Source organism: Diadema antillarum, unplaced genomic scaffold, assembly GCF_040938485.1.
Source record: "Diadema antillarum isolate AM-2024a unplaced genomic scaffold, OU_Dant_1.0 seq00001941_RagTag, whole genome shotgun sequence".
Lineage (NCBI taxonomy): Eukaryota > Metazoa > Echinodermata > Echinoidea > Diadematoida > Diadematidae > Diadema > Diadema antillarum.
In genome coordinates this window covers 104068-126211 of record NW_027272601.1, presented here as the reverse complement: position 1 = coordinate 126211, position 22144 = coordinate 104068, and the positions used below count along the sequence as shown (strand labels likewise).

Genomic DNA, 22144 nt, shown 5'->3' with positions numbered 1-22144 from the left:
ACAGTACTTCTTTGGTGCATTACATACATGGGGTATACTTCCTGTCTTCAGTTCAAATAATTCAACTGGACTGAGCACATGCTGTTTGAGAGACTTACTCTGCATGGTGAATGCCCATTTTTGTGCAAGCGTGATCATCACCATGAAAACTACACACAATCGCTAAAGTCACAATGAAAGTGACTTCCAATCGGCTGTGTCACATGACCAAATCCACATGACTGATCACCTGATCTTGTCTTCCTACTTGTTGAGGCAAATGGCATGAGATTACTCTCAGAGGTAGAGGAAAGAAAACCCTACACTATGCTCTCAACTTGCTCCAAACTCCCAATGACAATGTGTAATGAGACCAGCAATTTCAACATAAATATCAAACTTTATCGCCAAATAATGAATGCTGCATGAGAACTTAGCCGTAAAACATTGTTTTCTTTTACACATCATACTCAACAATAAAAAAAGTTTCAATGCAGGAATATGATATGTTTGCACAACTCGTATCAAATGCTGATCACTGGTGATGCAATAGCCTTTATACTGTAATGTGAGAGTACGGGACTAAACAAAAATTGTGCGTCTGCATGTGTGTGTGTGTGTGTGTGTGTGTGTGTGTGTGTGTGTGTGTGTGTGTGTCTGTTTTCTTCACACCATGCATGACATGTACAACAACTGGCAAATAAATAGGGCTTGTTGTTATTGCTTTTCTTAACATAAAATGTTTGAATTTGCACAAAAGATCTTGTAAGTTATTCTGGATGTACAAAATGCAGCTACAGAAGCTGCAAATCTAAAGCAAAAAAAAAAAAAAGCACAAATAAAATTACTAATCATCTCTCTTCATCAAAATCACTAATTCAGCACTCTTGGTAAAGTGGCTAGAAGGATTGGCACCACAAAGCAGACAAAATTAATATTCCAGGAAGAGTACAAATATATCACTTGGCTGGTTATGTTGAAAAGAAAAAATATTAAAGGAAGAAGACTTTCGATGAAGACACAAATTATGAACATGTATCATAAATTGAGACACAGATTAGTGCATTCATGCTACAGACTTTGCACTGCTTTAAATAATGCCCTTCATGCTGTAAACAAGTTGGCAATATCCTCATCACACTTGATAATAGTTACTAATTCCCCACCTCACAGCCATTATCAAAGGACAAGTTCACCTTCATATACATGTGGATTGAGTGAATGCAACAATATTAGTACAGCACATCAGTGAAAATTTGGGGAAATCGGACTATCCGTTCAAAAGTTATGAATTTTTAAATTATCGGCGCAGTCACTGCCGGATGAGAAGACTACTACAGTGTGTGATGTCACATGCGGACAACAATATAAGGAAAATAAAAAGAGAATTTCACAAAACTTTACTTTTTGAATAAAGTGCACATTTCTTCGACTTGTTACTAATGTATGTTAAGGGCAATATTATTCCCCCTGCCTTCTGAAAGAGACAAGACGAGTATTCTTTTGTTATGTGAGAAAAGCGAAAATATGTTGATTTTTCTTTATTCTTTCTTTATATCGTTGTACACATATGACATCACAAACTATAGTAGTCTTCTCATCCAGCCGTGACTGAGCAGAAACTTCACGAATTAATAACTTTTGAACGGATTGTCCAATTTTCCCCAAATCTTCACTGATGTGTTCTACTAATATTGCTGCATTCACTCAACCCACATGTCTATGAAGATGAGCTTGTCCTTTAATATCTGCAAGGGATCCTCCCGAATCCCTTACAAAAACCTTTCAAAAGCAGCTTGATGAAGCTTGCAACAAAATAACATAGAGTTCTATAAGTACTTTCTCATTTCCAATTTTTGTAATATATGTTTTCTTTGGTATCATTCCTGTATCCAATAAAATACCTTGTATCACTTGTGGTAAGCTATGGTATAAGATAGAATAACAAGGCGGAAAAAGTACATTGGACATATGTGTACAACTCATGAAATATACATCATCGCCAAAAAGGAACAGTTACAATGCTGTTACTAGGGTTGGAGCATATTTGCAATGACTGTACACACTTACTGTATACACTGTCTACCACGCAGTTACCATGTAGACTATGCTCCTCTTTACATCAAAAAGAAAAATGAGCAATAAACGATAAGAGATTGCTACAGCAACTTCTCACTAAGCACACACATGGCATAATGAAAGGATATGAGGACGAAGAATTGTACCAGGAACTCTGGCTTTGACACCAATGTCGAAAGAGTTTCTTTGTGGAGAATATACCAAGAGGAAAAGTTCTTGAATGTTGTAGCTATAAACATATCAGAACGTTACCGTGTCATTTTCTAGTTCCAATAAAGTTGTTTAGTCAATGGCACATACATCATAGGACATTCCATGACTCCACTTGCATGGGGTTCCTTACTAGGTCTGCGCAATGACTCATGAAACACTAAGAACTATCCATCCATAGTATCTTCATGTTTCTTTGCAGACATTATTAGTGGCATTCTAAAGACAAAAGAAGCTGCAGTTTTACTCCAAATTGAAGAAAAATTATGTTTTTGTCCACTTTGGCATGCACAAGACATGAAGAAGTCCATGCAAGTGACATTGAAGTCAGGTTAAAATCCCATATTCCCATAAGATCTCATTACAATTCACAGACATCTAATCTGTTTAACTGTCTTGATGCTTGTTTAATGCCAATTCAATTACTGACATTTTGCCTTGATCTTACTTGCACAAGTAAGCAGAATATCTTCTTTGAGGTAAATTCCGTTTGAGATGAATTAAACCTAAGCACTAGCAATACTTCCACCTGAGAGAGGAATCAAAGCATCATCCTACACACATGTGTCAAACGAAGAGTCAAAGAGTGCTGGTTTGGCTTTTAAGCATGGCACTAACTCATTTACCCTTTCACCAAGCATCAAATATCTGCACACAATTTTGAGCCAGGCCTAGAAGATGCTGTCACTGAAGCGCAGCATTTTCCGGTGTGTCTGGGGCTGAGATGCACTGCGGTTGTCATGACGCCAGGCCAGCATCCTTGGCCATGGCGTAGAAGATTCCTCCCTTGGCGAGGAGTTCGGATGGCGTGTCAAACTCGGCAATCTGCCCCGCATCCATCACCAGAATCCTGAGGCGAGGAGTGAGAAGATTTTTTTTTTTCTTGAAGGTGTTCTGGAGGTCTTTGAGGTTTGCATTTACAAAAGTATATGCAGCATCAACTATTCAACTGAGTACCCCTAAATTTCATTGTTTTGTTTCTGCAAAAGCACTCGACCGCAGAAGAATACTAAAGTTAGTTTGTGAAAAGAAAATGGATTGTACAAGTGTATGTTTAGTTTGATTACTTGTGGGGATTTCATTATCTACAGTGTATGATCAAATTGTTTACTGTCTTTGTTTCTGTGATATTGGCAATACTTAGTTCTGTGGAGCATGTATGAAAACAATGGCGTATCTGCACTTCATTTCTGCAAAGTGTCATCTTTCTTTCTTTCTTTCTTTCTTTCTTTTTTTCAAAAGAATGGAACAAAGATGTAGTTTAATCTGCAGAGATTTTATTTTTCAAGTAACACACAATTACTGGTAGCAGTCACCATCATTCATGGCATAAATTGGAGCACTCATAATCCATACTAAATTTGTTGAAGATTGAATGGAGATTTTCCTACTACTGGTGTAGATAAACTAGGACAAGACTTGCTTGGAAAAGAAAGGTATCCCCTCTTCACACCACCATCCCCCTCCCCACCCACCTTGTGCTATCCATGATGGTGTTCAGTCTGTGTGCTATAGTGATGACAGTACACTCTGAAAACTCGGTGCGTATTGTGGCCTGTATTAGGTCGTCCGTCTCCAGGTCCACAGCTGCTGTGGCCTCGTCCAACACCAGGATTTTGCTCTTCCTCAACAGCGCCCTCGCTAGGCAGATTAGCTGACGCTGACCGACACTGAAAGCCAACGCAATGAAAAAAGAAAAAAAAATCAAACTTCAGGACATAATTCTAATATGAAAGAGCAGGATTTAGGTTGAAATATTTAAGTTTTTGCATCCTTTCTGCTTCACAGAATGAAGCAATTATGATGAAATAAAACACTTGTAGAAGAACACTGTCAATGTTCAATCATTGGTGTGCAGCTTGTAAGAACGTGTAGGTAATAAATTCCTCAGATGTACTGATCTGAAACACAGAGGTTGGATATGTCTCGCTCACTTGAAGTGAAATCATTGACAAAAAAGAATACAATTAAGAATGAATTAACATTTTTTGTTTACTGTTATTTGGGACGGGTGCTTCATTCTTCTTTCTGAACTCCTACTCCTCATTACTTTCATTTATCATGATCGACATCACCATCATTATGACCACAAACATCATTATTTTGGATGGCAGCATTAGCATCAAATTTACCATAACCACCATTACCTCTTTTGCCATAGCCATAAAGAAACAGTTACCAAAACTATCATCAATACCATTACCCTCTTCAGTAGCATCTTCTTCATAACCATCACAATCATAACTGTTGCTATGACAACCACCATCTATATAACATCTTGCATCAGTAAGAAAGGATGAGGAATCTCTATCATCAGTACCATCATATTTACTTCTTTTGATGTAGCCATAAAGAAGCAGCTATCTACACTATCATCACTACCATTACTCTCTTCACTAGCATCCTCTTTATCATCATCACCATCATAACTATTGCTATGACAACCACCATCTACAACATCTTGCATCAGTAAGACAGGATGATGAGGAATCTCTATCATCAGTACCATCACATTTACTTCTTTTGCTGTAGCCTTAAAGAAGCAGCTATCTTAACTATCATCACTACCATTACTCTCTTCAGTAGCATCCTCTTTATCACCATCACAGTCATAACTGTTGCTATGACAACCACCATCTATATAACATCTTGCATCAGGAAGACAGAATGATGAGGTTATTATTGCCTGGTAGGTCATGCCTCACCTGAGGTTCTCCCCTCCCTCCGTGCACTCGTGCTGGAGCCCTTCTGGTAGACCCGAGATAAAGGCGTGCAGGTGAGAGAGTTTCAGGGCCAGCCAGATGTCGTCGTCCGTGTAGCTCTCGAAGGGGTCCAGGTTCATGCGCAGGGAACCAGCGAACAGAACGGGATCCTATCAAGAGGAAAACATGTAGCAACGCCTTCTTTGAGAGTGTGTCAGTTCTTGAAACAAAAGAGATTACCCTTTTCCAGCAGCAAGTAATTTCCAGCATTCTCGTGGCAGAGAAAATGTACTATTCACCTTGTGCAGTAACATCCACTGCTACGTCATGCATCTACTAGTAACTACTGTAATCATCTTCCAGTTTTGCTTTTTTCGAGCTGTGATTTTTATGACAAGAACATCACACGTTTTGGCATTGTATCTATTCCACTATGCATGCTCAATGTGCATGGTATGGCTTTAATAGCTTACTTTGTCTGATTAAGAAGCACACATGATTAACACTTGGCAAAAGCTATTAAAGGATTCTAGTCCTACCCTTAAAATCACATGACAGAAAATACAATTTTTTCCCCTGCTTGAGAATGTAAATGAAAAATATCAGCAATCTTTGCAATCTTCAAACTATCAAACAAGAGTTATGTAAGAACTAAGAAAGAGGTCCCAATGTCTGGGTATTTAAAGATAATATAACGCTTTGGTGCCTCAAAAGTTTCCCTGAGTTTCCTTGTCTTAGTTTGTGTTTCAGGTTAAAGTACCTTTCATATAACTAACACTGTGAGACTTACTCGCCCCAAAGTGCTCTCATGTCTTAGTAATCATGTAATAATGGTTTCGTACCAGAGCACAGCTGGCTCTGAAAAATGCGAACGAGCCGTTAGTTTGACTCGACGCGGTACTGCGACAATGAATATACACGTATTGTACAAAACCATTATTGCATGATTATTAAGACATGAGAGCACTTTGGGGCGAGTAAGTCTCACAATGTTAGTTATATGAAAGGTACTTTAACCTGAAACACAAACTAAGACAAGGAAACTCAGGGAAACTTTTGAGGTACCAAAACTTTATATTATCTCTAAAGGGATGGTACAGTATTGGTGGAGATGAGAATTGGGTTTTTAACTTTTTGCGAGATACCAAGAAAACACTGAGGAAATAGTACCGCCCATACCATTTTGAGAGGAATTCAAAGTTTATTTGATGAAAATCAGGTTTGGAATGACTGAAACATCCAAAAGCAAAGTAAAACAAAGTGATCGTAATAAAAGGTTGGTCCCGCATTTTATTAGAATCGCTCTGTTTTGGATATCTCAGCCATTTCAAAACCAATTTTCATCAAATGAACTTTGAATTCCTCATGGAATTACATGCTCTTTCATATTTCTTAAGAGATTTATCATTATATTACCAAAAGATGTTAGAAACCTGAAATTAGGTCTCAACCAAAACTATACGATCCCTTTATGGCACCAACACTGTGAACCAATGAACTTCATCTCCCTCCCAAAGCAATTCCACCCTCCTGCAGAAATCAATCTCACCTGTGGTATGATGGTAATGCGCGACCTCAGGTCTCGCAGTCCGATCTTGGCGATGTCGACGCCGTCGATCTCGATCTGTCCTCCGGCGGGCTCGATGATGCGGAAGAGGGCGAGGGTGAGGGAGGATTTGCCTGCACCAGTCCTTCCCACAATACCCACCTAGTGATCAAAGAGGGGGCGGGTCAGTTGTTTTGGTGGGGCAGAAATGCATGCAACAAAGTTTCTCATCAAATAGCGGACAAGATTCTAGTAATTGGACAATTTGACCCTTATTCCACTCTATTTGTCACTTGCACAAATGCTGGAATTTTTTTTTTTTCATTGACTGGCTGAGATGTCAGGAAACTAATTGCCAATGACTGGATATCACCAAATCCTCTCAGTCCCCGTTGTGCCACCATGGCCTTCCTCTTGGACTCGGGTACATTGCTACACTTGAGTGGGCTGGCCTAGGCCTATCTCCAACTGGGTCGAGTTTGGAGAAATTGACTGAATGCTGATGAAAATGCACAGCAAGTTACGGTTGAAAGTGCCTGGGTGCCCAAAGCTTAAGAAAGCGGGCCAAGCGATGAAGTCAAGTCAGTCTCACACAATGGCTAACAGTGAAAATGTCTCTCACATTTGCAATCTGAATTTTCATTGAAGTAACACAGTAAAAACTTTATCTCGTGAATGAAAAAAATTATCAAGAGTGTGAAAGAATTGCACATGATAATGAAAACCATATACCAAATACAGAAGCCCAAGCACTATCATCGCTTCAGCAGTGTGCACAGTCGCATATTATCACGCAGAGATGCTGTATGATGCATTCACTAATGAAAAAGTGACAAGGAAAGTCATTACTACAACTATCATCATCACCGTCATCATCATTACCATCATCATTATCATTGTTGTAATCACAATTATCACAATTACAATCATCATCACGATACCCATCATCATCGTCGTCATCATCATCACCACCTCCATCATCATCATCATTATATCTAAAAAAATATATCACATGCAAAAATCCATCATTGAAAAGAACAAGAACAAGAACAAGAACAAGAACAAGAACAAGAACAAGAACAAGAACAAGAACAAGAACAAGAACAAGAACAAGAACAAGAACAAGAACAAGGACAAGAATAAGAACAAGAACAAGAACAAGAACAAAAACTAAAAAAACAAAAACAAGAACAACAAGAACAAGAACAAGAATTAGAACAACAACAACAACAACAACAGCAGCAGCAGCAGCAGCAGGAACAACAACAGCAGCAACAACACAGGAACGAGATTCACCTTTTCGCCAGACTTGATGGTCAGGTCAATGCCCTTGATAACCAGGTCCAGTCCCTCACGGTACCTAGTGCTGTAGTTGATGAACTTCACACCGCCCTCTTGTGGCCAGCTTGGAGCAGGACGATTATCTGGCACGATGGCAGCAGCCTATGCAAGAGAGCAAGAATCGGCCAGTCATCACTCCCTTCACCTCATCAAACAACAGAGTACCAAAGTGTGATGTCAGTGCAATTCATTACCATGGAAACTGGTTCTTAACAACCTCATCTATCTCCAAATGTTTATGCATGCACCTTGTTCCAACCTAAGCTATATAAAAGACTGTAACATCACTTCATTACTCTTTATAGCTACAAAGCGTTGTTGTCCCTCAAGAAGGTACTCACTACAATGAACATTTATCAACACCCTCTCCACCAATGGCAGAGCCAGGTATACTATGGGTGCAATATGAACTCAAAAATGTTGTCCCAAAGTTCACCACAAATAGACACCTTTGCATATTTCTGACTTTTTAAATCTAATCTCTGCTGCACCAAAATGTGTGTTTTTAGTTGATACAGTGAACCTGATCATTCAGAAAGTAAATGTAATAATTCTTGCCAAGAGACTTCATATTGCTGCTTCCAATATTTGGAATATTTTCCTTGCGGAACTGAATTGTATGGCGAATGGCTTCACTTCTAACATTAAATAGGCATCTTTACAACAAACTTGTCTTTGCAAAGGTGAATATCAGCAACAGGCGATAATATTTAGGTGAACTGCATTAACGATTAATCAGCAAAATCATAATAATGTGAAGAAGAGGAGAAAAGGAAAAAGAAGGAGGAAAAGGCTGAGGAAAGAGAAGAAAAGATAGAAGGAAACAAAAAACAACCAAATGACAACAGTTTCAACCGGAGCAAAGTTTCAGAAGTGGGCCTAGATATAGAGTGCTGTCTGCCATCTGAGAGAACTGGTCACCTGGTCAGAGCTGACTGATCAAGACATACCTCCGTGGGTGTCTCTGCATACTCCTTGACCCTCTCAACGGCCACAATGTTGGTCTCCAGCTCACTGGTCATCCGCACCATCCAGTTCAGGGTCTGAGTGATCTGAGAGGTCAGCAGAAAAATGGCCTTTATGCTTCAGTATACTAGCCCTTAACCCTAAAATCAACCCCCCCTCAACATTTTTCGCGACTACTCCGCCGCATGAAATTTTTTGACTGCGCCGTTCGCTGACTTTTTACTTTCAAGTCTCGCACATCTTTTGACACCATTTTTGCGAAAATCGCGCATACCGTTACGACGCTGCATGATGTTTTATATATGCCTGTCAGACCGAAAATGGCTCAAAAACGTGATTTTGTGTATAAAGTCTATGCAAATGGAGTTTTCTCTTCTTATTCATAAAGATATTATTTTCACTTTCATATGCTGAAACTAATTGATTTTAGCATAATTATGCTTGAAATAGGTCCTGTCATAAATTTTGCGGAAAAAAAATGATGAAACAAAAGGTCAAAAAAACAAAGAAATACATAAGAAATTAAAAAAACAATAAAATACTTAAGAAATTGATTTTGATACCAATTTTTTTTCATGTACATTGTTAGGAATGCTACAAAGAATGTTCTCACCAAAAATTGGGATTCTAGGAGCTTTAATTTCTGATTTAGAGCAAAATGTATGATTTTATGCATATATTAGCATAATTAATCATTATGACGAAAATTTCCATCTCTTTTTGTATAGCTTGGTAGAATACGCCACAGGTAATGCATGTGCCAAATTTCATGGCGATTGCGCGATCGACGGCCGAGATCTCGGGGGGGGGGGGGGGGGGGGGGGGGGGGGGGTTGAATCAACCCCTCCCCGGCCACAGAACACCCAAAAAAGCCCGGCCTGGTTAGGGTTAACAGAGAATATATTCCTTCCAGCATTTATATACAGGCCACTAACTGAACAACTCAGCAGGTCTTGAAGTCTTACAGAAGCTCTTTTGTGATGTTCCCAACACAAATTACTCATTTATTACAGAAATATGCTCATAAATGTAAACAAGTCCAGATGAAAGAGAATACATTTACATGTTGTTGTTTTTTTCATCAAAAGGGGAGGGGGGGGGGGGGGGGATACAGCCAGAGTAAGCCAAACCTTGGCAAACGATGACAAATGTACAGAGTGCTAGTACCCTTAACAGCCTCCAAAAGTCTCTCTTAGTCACGTTGTTGGGAAAAGGCAAATATGAATGCCGTATCATTGCGAAGTAAATGATTACGAATACTAAATACTTGGCTGACAAACTGCACACATTAGCCAGCGCTGCACACTAACTCATTTTTTCTACCGGTCCGACTTGTCTGTCAGACCAGTAGGTACCCAGTTTGTCTATTTTTTACTGCTCCATTCCTGAAAAAGTTACTGGTCTGATAGTGATTTTTACTGGACCCGGACTGTCGGACCAGTGCCAGTGTGCAGCATTGCATTAGCATGAAAAAAGAAATATCAAAGCACAGTGATAAATGTGCTTTGGTGGTGCCAACATCTAAAACATAAACAAATACATGTGACTGCTATTGGTTGGAATAAAGGTTAACCTCATTATCACAATATGAAGTCAATAGTTTAGCAAAGATGGACTCCTCTGTATATAAATCCAACATACTCCTCATCGTCAAAATGTGAAGCCAACAGTTTTACGAAAGCTGAATTCCTCGGTAATATCACTCTCATCTATATCCAAGATATAATTCTATGATAAATAAGGTCAATACACCATTTAGCACTTTCTTTCGGTGGAAAAGTAGCATACCTGAAGAGCATAGCTGATTGACAGACCCACAATGCCAGACGACAGCTCATTTCGACCAATCACAGCAAAGAGAGCCGAGAAAAAGACAATGAAGTTTCCCACAAACTCTAGTCTTAGTGCAAGCCATCTGAAATGGAGAAGACATGAAAGAAAATACAGTTTCTCTCTGATTTCACCTGACTTGGAAGCATTTTCTGTCACAAACTGTGATCAGAAGTGATTTGAATGAGCCAAAGATAACAGCATATCTTCCACGTGAGGTGAATGAAACATGGAAACAATGTGAAAGAAGTTTATTTTATATACATTCTTGTTGTGTGTCATGGGAGCATCCTAAAAATCAAACATGTATCTCTTGAACAATGGTGTCATGATACAATCATATCTTGCTGTGCAAAGCTGCATCTTTACATGTATCTTTGAAAGGCAGATACCTACAATAAGTCAACAACTGGAATGTTATTGTTCACACACTGTAACTAGCAATAGCCTATATAGTTTCACCTTGGTAGGCATCTTGCAAAAACTCTGTTTTCATTTCATTTTTTGTTTTTTAAATCTATCTCAATTGAACTGCCCTGTAAATGCTAATATAGATGATAAGGTAAAGCTCTGAGTGAACTCTGACCTGTTGGAGGCCATGTTTGGGTAGTAGGTGATCTGGTTGTCGTCGATTAGCTGCTCGTTCTGGTGGATGAACTCGCCCTGCTGCTTGTAGGCCCTGATGGTGCTCGTGCCCACGATTGTCTCCGAGAAGTGGGAGTAGATCGGCGACCGCGAAATGGACTCCAGTCGCTTCAGCTGCCGCGACGTGCAGATGTAGAATCGCTGGCGAGACAGGAGGAGGACATTAACGGTGATGAGAAGAATAATAATAATAGTAATTCAAAATATTTATAAAGTGCTTATCATACCAAAATGTCTCTATGTGCTGATTAAGAAGGAGGTGGAGAAATGAATGTGATCAGGAACCATAGAATGACTCAAAACTTGTAGCAAGGGCAAAGGGATTTGCATGTCTGATTTTAGTATATGTCATTAATGGAAATACGGCAAAGTTTCACGTGAGAAAACTAGGCCCATCAATTTTGAAGATAATGACAACACAGATTTTCCTACCTTTAAAATTCTCACAAATTTTAATCGCAGAATGACAGTCTGTGCTAGAATTTGATTGCAATGGTCACAATGCAAAATGTCTTCACTCTATTCCATAATATCAAAGGCAATGTTTTATTTGAGATGACTGACAACATTATGAGACACAAGCAGATAATGGTACATCTTGAAATATTGCTATGTCATGCTTTTGACAAATGGTGCAATTAAATTGATTGAGAAATTTTCTCTGTTTACAGTCACGTTTAGGAGAAATGGAGGCAAAGCAAACACAAAGTATCGCATCTACGTGTAGCAGAAGTAGACATGCAGCACAGGCACAAACATGGAATCACATAAAATTATGGCCAACCCAGCAGTGAAACAGTATACCAGCATAATGTACAGGACAAATACTGATGCAACTTCAAACAGCTCACTGACTTGAGGATTTTCTTTTAGTGGTGTCCTGGTGAGTTTTTAGCAAGGACCTACTACTGGAGCACATCCATAATAGTCACAAATTCTGAACAGTCTGAACAGGATAACTAAATGGAAATGCTGTTCATAACATTATCTTCGGGAAGCAAAATGTCATACAAACTCAGTTAATGGGGCAGCATTCACTTAAAACTATCTCGCAGTTTCATTTAGAGCATCTGGTTTACTGCTTCACTGCCATTGATTAGTGTGAACGGCACTGCACCGTACCATTACAAAATCAAACGTGAGGAACAGAAAAAGCAAAAGTACAACCAGAAGAAGAATCAAGTTGGAAGCATTAGTGCAGGCATACTAGTACATGTATGAGAATTAGGAATACTGTAGAGATATAACATAAACAGTAAAATATGAACAAGGATAAAGACATAACTTTCCTCCACATAAAAGGAGGTGATGAGAAGACAAGATAGCCCTGGAGCCATGCATTGCTTTGGGTGTACATGACAGCAAGTTGTGTTACAGGGGGAAATATTTTCTTTTGCGAGTATATGATTTTTAGATCATCGGTTAACTAAAAAAACTTGGGGTTGAACAAAAACACTGCAAAATATAATGCAGACTATGCAGGATATTGTGTGTGACATGTGGTGCTGGTATTACTGTACTGTTTCACATAAATATTTTAATTCCTGTGATGAAATTATGTGCGGCATACTATTATGTTTTTTTCTAAGCAGTGATGGATGGTACACCAGCAGATGAATCACGAGTAAAGAATAGTCATTTTGAATGCAACTGTGATAATATGGTAGTGTATATGGGAGATATAATGTTGGCATGTATGGCGGTAAAAAAAAAAAAATTTAAGAGAGCCTAATAAAACTGCTTTAACAATGAAGCATACTTGGCAGACTGCTGTAATATTAAAGTCCCAGCAAAGCAGGTATGTACATCTGATAAAGCATTTTATCGGACAGGGTCATGACGCTTGGACATATTTCATTCCAGATACATAATGTAATGATAAACATGTTAGCATCTTTGAATGAATGGACTTCAGCATTGTGAATCTAGGCAAAACTAGACTTTTGGAAATGGTAATGAGTGATATTGCATAAAATGTAAAGCATGTGTCATTTGCGAACATGGAATATTTGATTTTAAAAAATTATCATCGGTGGAAAAGTGGGAAGCTTATGGCAAACAAGATTCTCTCTGACAGTTCAATATATATGAAAATGATACAATCCAGATTCAAGGAAGACATACAGCATCGTGAAACAAAATTTATACTTTGTACAGAGTATGTTGTAAAATGCAATGGCAGCCCGGCACAATCCATGGAGTACATGACATAAAAGATACGCCAGCAGCTGACTAGAAGGGTATGTTCCGCCTTCGACACAGAGATCAGTTTTGGTCTGGCTCCTCTCCTGTAGGACTGGTCTGTACACATCACTTTGTTGATAGCACCACACAGAGATATACTTGCTCTTGAGCTATTTTGCCCTTTGACCACGGAGATGAAAATTGAAAGAAAAGACAATGTTTTCCAGCGGAAGATATTCTGCAGTCGTCTGCTAAGCTCAGGAGCACGTCTCACAGATGTCATGCAAATTTGTTTTAAAGCAGCAAATCAACCCCGAGAGTAATCCACCAGTAAAACAAAATTTCTTTTTCTCCAATCACCCCCCTCCCTCCTTTCCGCAACCACGTGGGGAACGTAAATCTACGTGTAGCTGTCAAGCTGAAGTAGTGGTCAAGCTGAAGTCCACTGCTCTGTCTTTCACTCTACACCGCTTGCCTAACCTTTACCCCCTTGAGGACGAGCTGATTTTGCTACCACACGCGTTTCCCATAGACACTTGCCCAAGTCTACTCAGGACTACTAGTAGTTTTCGGATGGGCTAAGAATAAAAATAAACAGATATGCTATATGCTGAGGGAGACAGAGATAGTGAAAAAAAAAGTAAAAGAAAGAGAGCAAATGGAAAGTAATGAAGAAAGAAAGGGGGGAAAGAGAGTGGGAAGAACGAAATAGAGGAAAACTAGAAATATCACTTAAGGTGATTAATACCCCCGCCCCGTGACGACAGTCTTACCCAAGGAATGATCTTTCCTTGATCTTCTGCCATTTAAATGCCGTTACCATGGCAACGCAGCTTCCGACACGTCCGAAAAATATGTCTTGCACATCTACCCACCAAGACTATTGTGTGTGCCACATTTCATAAGCTTTTGTCAAAAACTGAGCAAGTAGTTCAATCCACAAGATCTTTCCTTGATCTTCCACCATTAATATGCCGTTACCATGGCAACGCAGCTTCCGACATGTCCAAAAAATATGTCTTGCACATCTTCCCACCAAGACCAATGTGTGTGCCACATTTCATGAGCTTCAGTCGAATACAGAGGAAGTAGTTCAATCCGCAATATCTTTCCCTGATCTTCTGCCATTTATATGCCGTTACCATGGCAACGCAGCTTCCGACACGTCCGAAAAATATGTCTTCCACATCTTCCCACCAAGATCAAGGTGTGTGCCACATTTCATAAGCTTTGGTCACAAAACTGAGGAAGTAGTTAAATCCGTAAGATCTTTCCTTGATCTTCTGCCATTAATATGCTGTTACCATGGCAACGTACTTTCGGGTACTGTCAAAAAATGCGTCTTGCACATCTACAACCAAAGGCACACATCTGTACTAAGTTTCATGGAAATTGGGCAAAAACTGAGGAAGTAGTTTGCAACACAAAATTTTCCATCATTTTGGCTCATAATATGTGAGCTGTTACCATGGCAACATACTTTTTGTCACTGTCAAGAAATGTGTCATGCTGACCTATATCCTAAGACAAACATTCAATATGAATTCCATGAGAATTGGAAGAACACTGATGAAGCAGTTTTGCCATGAAGCATTTTGCCCTATATTTTACCAATAACATGCCGTTACCATGGCAACGCACTTTTTGCCACTGCGGAAATATGTGTCTTGCACATTAACATATTCAGATGAACATCTGTACCTAATTTCATAAAAATTGATCAAAAACTGTGGGAGGAGTTCGCGACGCAAGATTTGTACCCATTTTTGCCCATAATATGCCGTTACCATGGCAACGTACTTTTGGGTACCGTCAAAAAATACGTCTTGCACATCTACAACCCAAGGCACACATCTGTGCCAAGTTTTATGGGAATCGGTTGAAAACTGAGGAAGTAGTTCGCGACGCAAGATTTGCAACGGACCGACCGCCCGACCGACCGCCCGACTGACCGCCCGACCGCCCGACCGACCGCCCGTCCGCTGATTCCTATATACCCCCTTCAAACTTCGTTTGGCGGGGGTATAAAAAGAGAAAGAGAGGGAGAGAAGGGGGGGGGGGCTGGTGGGAAGAAGGGGACAGCAATGGCAACTCTGGTATCTTAACCCGTTAGGGACAAGCTGATTAACTTATAACACACATTTTCCATAGAGACCTGCCCAAGTATACTCGGGACAAGTTGCCAATGGGTTAAAATGCTTGCAGAAAGGCTCAGGTACAATGTGGCTTGCAACGAAGCCATGTCGATGAGAAGATCAGAAACCATCATTTTGATGAGACACATATACAACTAAACTAAACATTGCACATGACATGGATGAGCTGCAGACGTGGTATTCCTGCGAAAAGGCTGGTTAATTTGCATAATTGATGAGGCAATGCAATGTTGCTGTTTTTGAATATACATACATAAATATTTCTCTTGAATTGGATTTATATGGAATTTTGACAGGAATGGCGAAGGAGGAAAAGCTGGTATGATGTTGACATTGAGCTGATGAATGCTGCTGAGTTGAAGGAAATACATCTTTGGAAAAAAAGAATAATGAATGAATACATCTTTGCAATAGACGAATCAAGAAAAAAAGTTATAACTTCACTATTAATAAATAGGAAATTACTGGCAAGTCACACACACCGGTCAATAAATGCAAAACATCTCGGTTTGACGGCTGGAGAGAAGAGGGAATGAAAAGTGGTATGAAAAATAAAAACTGTTACTTATTAGAGATCAATTGCTCTTAGTAGGGGAAGATAGTAACCTGAATAGTGTACCAAAAGATGAAAGGAAATAATAACCCAAGAAAACCCATCTACGTACCATGTATAATTACATAAAGGCACTTAAAAAAAGAAAAAACAACAACAAAAACCACTGTGTTACACTTAACACTCCTTAATACCTCCTTCATAGTCAAGACGCTAGAAAAGATCAGCAAAGAAAAAAAAATGGACATCAAATGTGACACTTAAGGGACAGAATGCCATCTTGAGCTAACTGCACATTTCTACAAATAGGGAAAAAAAAATCCTCTTTTCCCAAGTAATCCTATGCCAGTTTATATCACAGAAAATGTAGTTCAGGTTCATGTGAATATGAACTTACTCTACTTCCATTTGAGGCAAATGACACTATTTTTGAGGTGGTCATACGTACAAGTACACTGGTTTTAGAGGGAGGTCCTCTTTGGCTCTCCCAGAACAAACAACTTTCCTTCAAATTGATAGATCTTGTGAAAATTGGTCTTAAACCAATAAATTTCAAACACTACTTCTGAATGGGCCCCATTTTGCACACAGATCCAATGATTAACAAACAGACATCAAATTTTCTCTGAATGGGAATGATTATGACATCTGAAAGTCACCCCAAAATAACAGCCTTAAGCCTGTAATAATGCGATGATGACCCCTCCCCCCCCCCCCCCTTTAAAAAAAATCATTACACTAGAAAAGCACTCTGAGAGCACAGACCTCCACCAAGTAGCTCATTTCCACCAATGATCCTGTTCTTCCATAGAGATCAGTGATTTCCACCCAGACAGTACGTACAGGTATATCGTCGCTGGGGCAACAAGACCTCGTATCTACAAAATGTCAAATGTTCAGGAAAGCCAAAAAACATGGCGGCCAAAGCACTGTGCAAATGGGAAAGCATTCCCTTTGACATGCCGTGGTGGCTTCATTTTTAGAGTAAGACAGTTGGGATTTGGACAGGACATCACTTAACCCATTATTTGACCATTAATCCAAAGAAGTCATTTTCACCAAAATTGCAGATACAAGGTCTTGTCACCCCAGCGACGTTATGCATGCTGAAAGTCACCTGATTTCCCAATTTAGAAGCCTTTTGTTACATCATCAACCTCCAGCCCTCCAGCTGCACGGCGCACCTCGCCCTCGAAGAAACTACAGCACGCACTTTAGTGCGCATATGCAAACCTCAAAAATGCGCAGCTTGAACTCCGAAGTTCGTTGACCCTACCTGCCAAAATATCGAAAATCCTTCATAAAATCCTTAAAAATTACTGGATCACTATCAAAATTTAATCATCTATTTCCTGTGTCAGTTTCAACCTTTCCTGTAAGTTTTATCCAAATCTGTCTACAACTTTTGCAATTATTTTGCACATGGACAAACAAACCAGCTAACACCGAAGAAAATAACCTCCTCCCTTGGCGGAGGTAATAAAGGTCAGACCTCACCTTTTACAATGAACCTGAAAAACAAATTGTCATTTCTTCTCCACATTATTTAGAGTTATTTCAAGTAAGAAGTGATAGACCCATTCTCCAGTTAAGATGACTGTAGATTGATTTCAACAAAGGCAGGGAAGGTACAAACAAATAACAATCCATCAGCTGTTAATGATGTTATACTTATCCATCACGCAATAAATTGTGTCTTGACACTGAATTATAATAATAATGTCTTATTTACCCAGGGTAGTCTCTTCAGTGTTTTTACTGCTCTACCAGGGGCCCTGCCATTATTATTACCATAGCATTGTCAGGTGCCCATTTCAAACATCCATTCATTTAATTGCAACAATAATTGTGAATATTTACACCTATTCCTGTATCCCGGCAGAGGGAAGAAAAGAAGTATCGGAATCTAAATACTAGTACCATATCATCACAGCTTTGTTTTTTTATCATTGCAAGTCTATACAAATGTGACAAACACAGACATTGGGTAGAAAGCAAGAACTATTCAAACAATCTATGAGCCACATTTCATCCATATCAGAAATCAGAGAAACCCACCCAAAAGAATAAACAAAATTAAAACTACAACAACTAAACACACACATGAAAATCTTTGATGGAAGGTATATATCATGTGACATTTAAAAAAAAAAAATGATAGGGGTAGATATAACTTATAAAATATATGTCTCAAAGTGAAATGAGCTGCACTGGCATGGGTGAGAAATCTCAGGGTCAATTTAAGCACAAAATACAAGGAGCAAAAGCACATGGAGATGCATGGCCGTATCAAGTGTTTGGAATGTATGGCCTTACAACTTGAAAAGCAGTTGTTATATTAATGTGTACAGATGCATGTCATTATCATTATTAGAATACAAAACAAAAATAACTGTTATTCAAATCATGAAGGATACATGGCCTCATAATTAGAAGAGTAGTTGAATGATATTCCTAAAGGATTACTGACCTTCGAATTGTTACAAAAAAAAATCTTTGTATTATAAATTATTCAAGGATGTATGGCTCTGTCACAAAAAAAGCAATTGCATTATCAATGTAAGCTTGTACATTAGGACATGTTGTGCTTAATGCATGATGGGGGGGGGGGGGGGGTTGGATGGGGAGTTTCATAAATCAATTCAGTATTTCATTAAAGTAATTTATTACACAAATGTTACCAAAGATTAATATCACTTTTATGCGGAAAGTTCTCAAGGATGCGAGCAATGAATGGAATGAAGCTGAAATATGCTACTCAAAAGCTTGTCATTTCAACATGAAAGGTATAATGTGCAAATTCAAGATGGTGGATTCAATTCTTTGAAGACAGACTGACACTGTACCACAGAATAAAAATCTTGTATGCTTTTGTCAAATCAACTTGTTAAACTTTGTAGAAACCTACAGCAACAACATCAGAATAACTGAAGTCTTGTCTTGTTAAAAGACTCTTTAAAGACTGCTGAGAATAGTTTATACCACTCTTGGTACTTGGTTGAGGTCCTCCTGAATACTCCTACTGGAGTTTTGACTGAAGGTGCCGGAGGGTGGACGTTTAAACAATTATTCCATTTAATAACATCTCCTTAAATTTAACCGAGTCGGTTTGTGTGATTACGGAAGAAGGAAGTTCATTCCATACTTTAATTGTGCGGGAAAAAATGAGTTTCTGTTTTAAGAATATAAACTTTTCTAAAATGTTCTAATCCACATGTATTTCTTCAAGCTTTGTGCCATTCACACAATTTCTCAAAGGCCCCCTCAACCCAAACTAGGCTGGACTTTTTTGATAGATGATAGATCTGTTCAAAGTACATTAGAAAAGCAGAACAAAAATGACATCAACAATTACATAGAAAAAAACAAAACAAACCCCCACACTCACATTAAATACAAAAGAAAGCAACACTAAACAAAATACAATACAAACATCGACCTGACTAGACATTAGAATGAGGGACTAGTAATGCCAGTAAATACTTTTAACAATTAACTTGTCTTGAAGTGATTGTGTTGCATAACTTTATCTAAATATATATTTGATGGCTATTCTTTTTAAATAAATTTGTTGGTTTTAGTTTATTAAAAGCAACAACACAAAGCAACAAAGCAAAAAGGCACCTTCATCCCAGCACTTCCGCGCATCTAGAACACCCCTTTCTCCTGAGGTAATCCCTACTACGCCAGCAGACGCTGAAGATATATCTTTTATCATTTGAAGCTCTTTACAACATCAGCCTCTTTGTTGAAGCATATTCAACAAATATGCGATCAAACATAAGGACGTAAATCTCGGAATTATCAACATGCTAGTTAGTCAAGGATGTATCTAGAAAATTGCATGAATGAATAAATAATTTGGCAGGTAACAATAAGAAGCACTCAACTGTAACATGCACTTCTACCCTGGTTCCCCAAACAAGGTTGGCACCACAACACACAAGATGTGAACAAAAACAATGACATTAGCCAGGTTCACACGTACAAAATAGCGGGATGACGATCGCGCTCCATATCTCGAGATTTTTTGCAACCGTTCACACGCTCCAAATTAGCGGAATAGCGATCGCGCTCGGAATCTCGAGTTTTTTGCAACCGTTCACACGTACAGAATTATCCCGCTAATTGCCGATCGAGATAACAGCAAAGCCTGCAAACTGGGTCACACAGCGCCCTTCTCTATCACTGCCTGCGCACGCTTCTCTTTGCCACTGTCAGTTGTGTGGTTCGCGCGCTGTTGTTGTGGTGCGCCAAAGAGGTTAAGGACCTCTTCGCAGAGGCCTCGCTGTTGTGATGTGCACATTGCATGATGGGATATAAAAACTCGAGATGCTAAACCCGACCATTCACATGTACCGGTGCGGGGCAAATTATCCCGCTAATTGAGGAATTAGCGCAAGATTTCTTGGGATTAGCATCGCGATGCTTATCGCGCTAATTGTTGGGTTTTTCTGTCCACACGTGCAAAAAACTTGAGATACTGATCGCAATGCAAATCTCGAGATTTGTATCCCGCTAATTGGTGTATGTGTGAATCCCCCTATTATGTCAGTCTCCAGAAGTCCCCACACTCCAGGTGTTATCTGCCTCTGTCATAATTTTTCTTTTAAATTACGATACAAGATTACGAGAGTGAGCCATGTGATCAAAGGTTAAAAGAGGAGATTTATCATAGGACCAAAGTGTGCAAAGTCGCCAAAATTAGGAAAATGGGGAAGTCCCCAAAATGAGGAAATCGGGGAAGTCCCGAGAAGGCGGGGTGTGTGTGTGTGTGTTGTACCTGCATCAGAGTGCAGATAACACTGAGTGGCAAGATGATGAGGGTGAAGAAGGGCAGGACGGCGCAGATGACGGCGATGGTGCGGACGTACTTGGTGCAGACCAGCAGCATGGTGCGCAGGTTCTGCCCCATCCAAGTGTCCATCTCGTCCACGTCCTTGCTGAAGCGGTTCAGCAGCTGCCCCTTCAGACTGGTCTCGAAGAAGACCATCGGGTAGCGCAGGACGTCGGTGACCAGTACGTGGTGGAGGTGCGTGGTGGCCCGCACGCTGCCGGCAAACAGCAGGAGATCGCCTATGTACAGCCACAGGCCTGCCCTAGCAGCGAGGGGCACAAGGGGTGCAGGGTGTGGTCAGTATAAGACTACAGGCAGGTGGACGTTTAGTGGACTTTCCATTCAACAAAATATGACAGAGTGCTTCAAGTTTGTTACCTATTTGCGCATGGACATTGATACATTGACACTAATATATCAGGCTTCAGATTCTAGTTGTTATTAGGTTGGTTTTTTTTTTTTGGGGGGGGGATAAGAGCAAAATTGGTACCACAAAGACTTCAAAGCACCATACATGATGCTTTGCTGAGGAAAAAAAGGTAAAAGATGAATTGGTGCCCAATATTATTACTACATCTTAGTATCAAAGTCGCTGCACTATTTCAAAAGAATAGTACTGTATATGCCATACACTGTAAATTTCATGAATTCATGCACTTTGCCAAATGGCTAAATTAACAATACAGAACCACAATGGCAGAATGAAAATAAATATCATCCCTTTTTAAAGTCTCAAATTTAGTGATTTTCCTCTTTGGAGATGGTATACAGGACATTTTGTTTTTTGATAGTTTAATATGATTTTTTTTTTTTATTAAGGGTTATTAATTTTGCATACAACACTCAGCTTGTGGAAGGTTAAAAAAAAAATCAAAAATATTCTGCATAAAAATACAGTTATACAATACTGGCAGCTGGGAAGTCTACATGTGTGAGGATTTTTTTTTTTTTTTTTTGGTGCCATTGAGTACTCACACAAAGTGGTAAGGGGCATTACAAATATTCATATTATTATGTAAATCTGAGTAAATGTTGGCATAGCACCACTTGAGAATCGGAAGGAAATTAATGCCAAAGGCTTCGCACAGTGTTAATGCTCTTTTGGTTCCAAGTAGA

At 39.3% G+C, this 22144-nt stretch overlaps 1 protein-coding gene across 1 annotated transcript in view; it reads right to left on the bottom strand.

The window, feature by feature from the left end:
* Positions 1 to 1816: 1816 nt before the first annotated feature.
* LOC139713276 (multidrug resistance-associated protein 1-like) overlaps positions 1817 to 22144 on the bottom strand; it is a 58481-nt gene continuing 38153 nt past the window's right edge. Inside the window, exons 23-30 of the mRNA XM_071625020.1 lie at positions 11240 to 11439; positions 10612 to 10738; positions 8808 to 8909; positions 7813 to 7959; positions 6520 to 6678; positions 4974 to 5140; positions 3744 to 3938; positions 1817 to 3118 (exon numbers count right to left, since the gene is read on the bottom strand). Coding sequence (XP_071481121.1) covers positions 3007 to 3118; positions 3744 to 3938; positions 4974 to 5140; positions 6520 to 6678; positions 7813 to 7959; positions 8808 to 8909; positions 10612 to 10738; positions 11240 to 11439 — 1209 coding nt within the window. The 3' untranslated portion in view covers positions 1817 to 3006. The remainder of the gene's footprint in view (positions 3119 to 3743; positions 3939 to 4973; positions 5141 to 6519; positions 6679 to 7812; positions 7960 to 8807; positions 8910 to 10611; positions 10739 to 11239; positions 11440 to 22144) is intronic.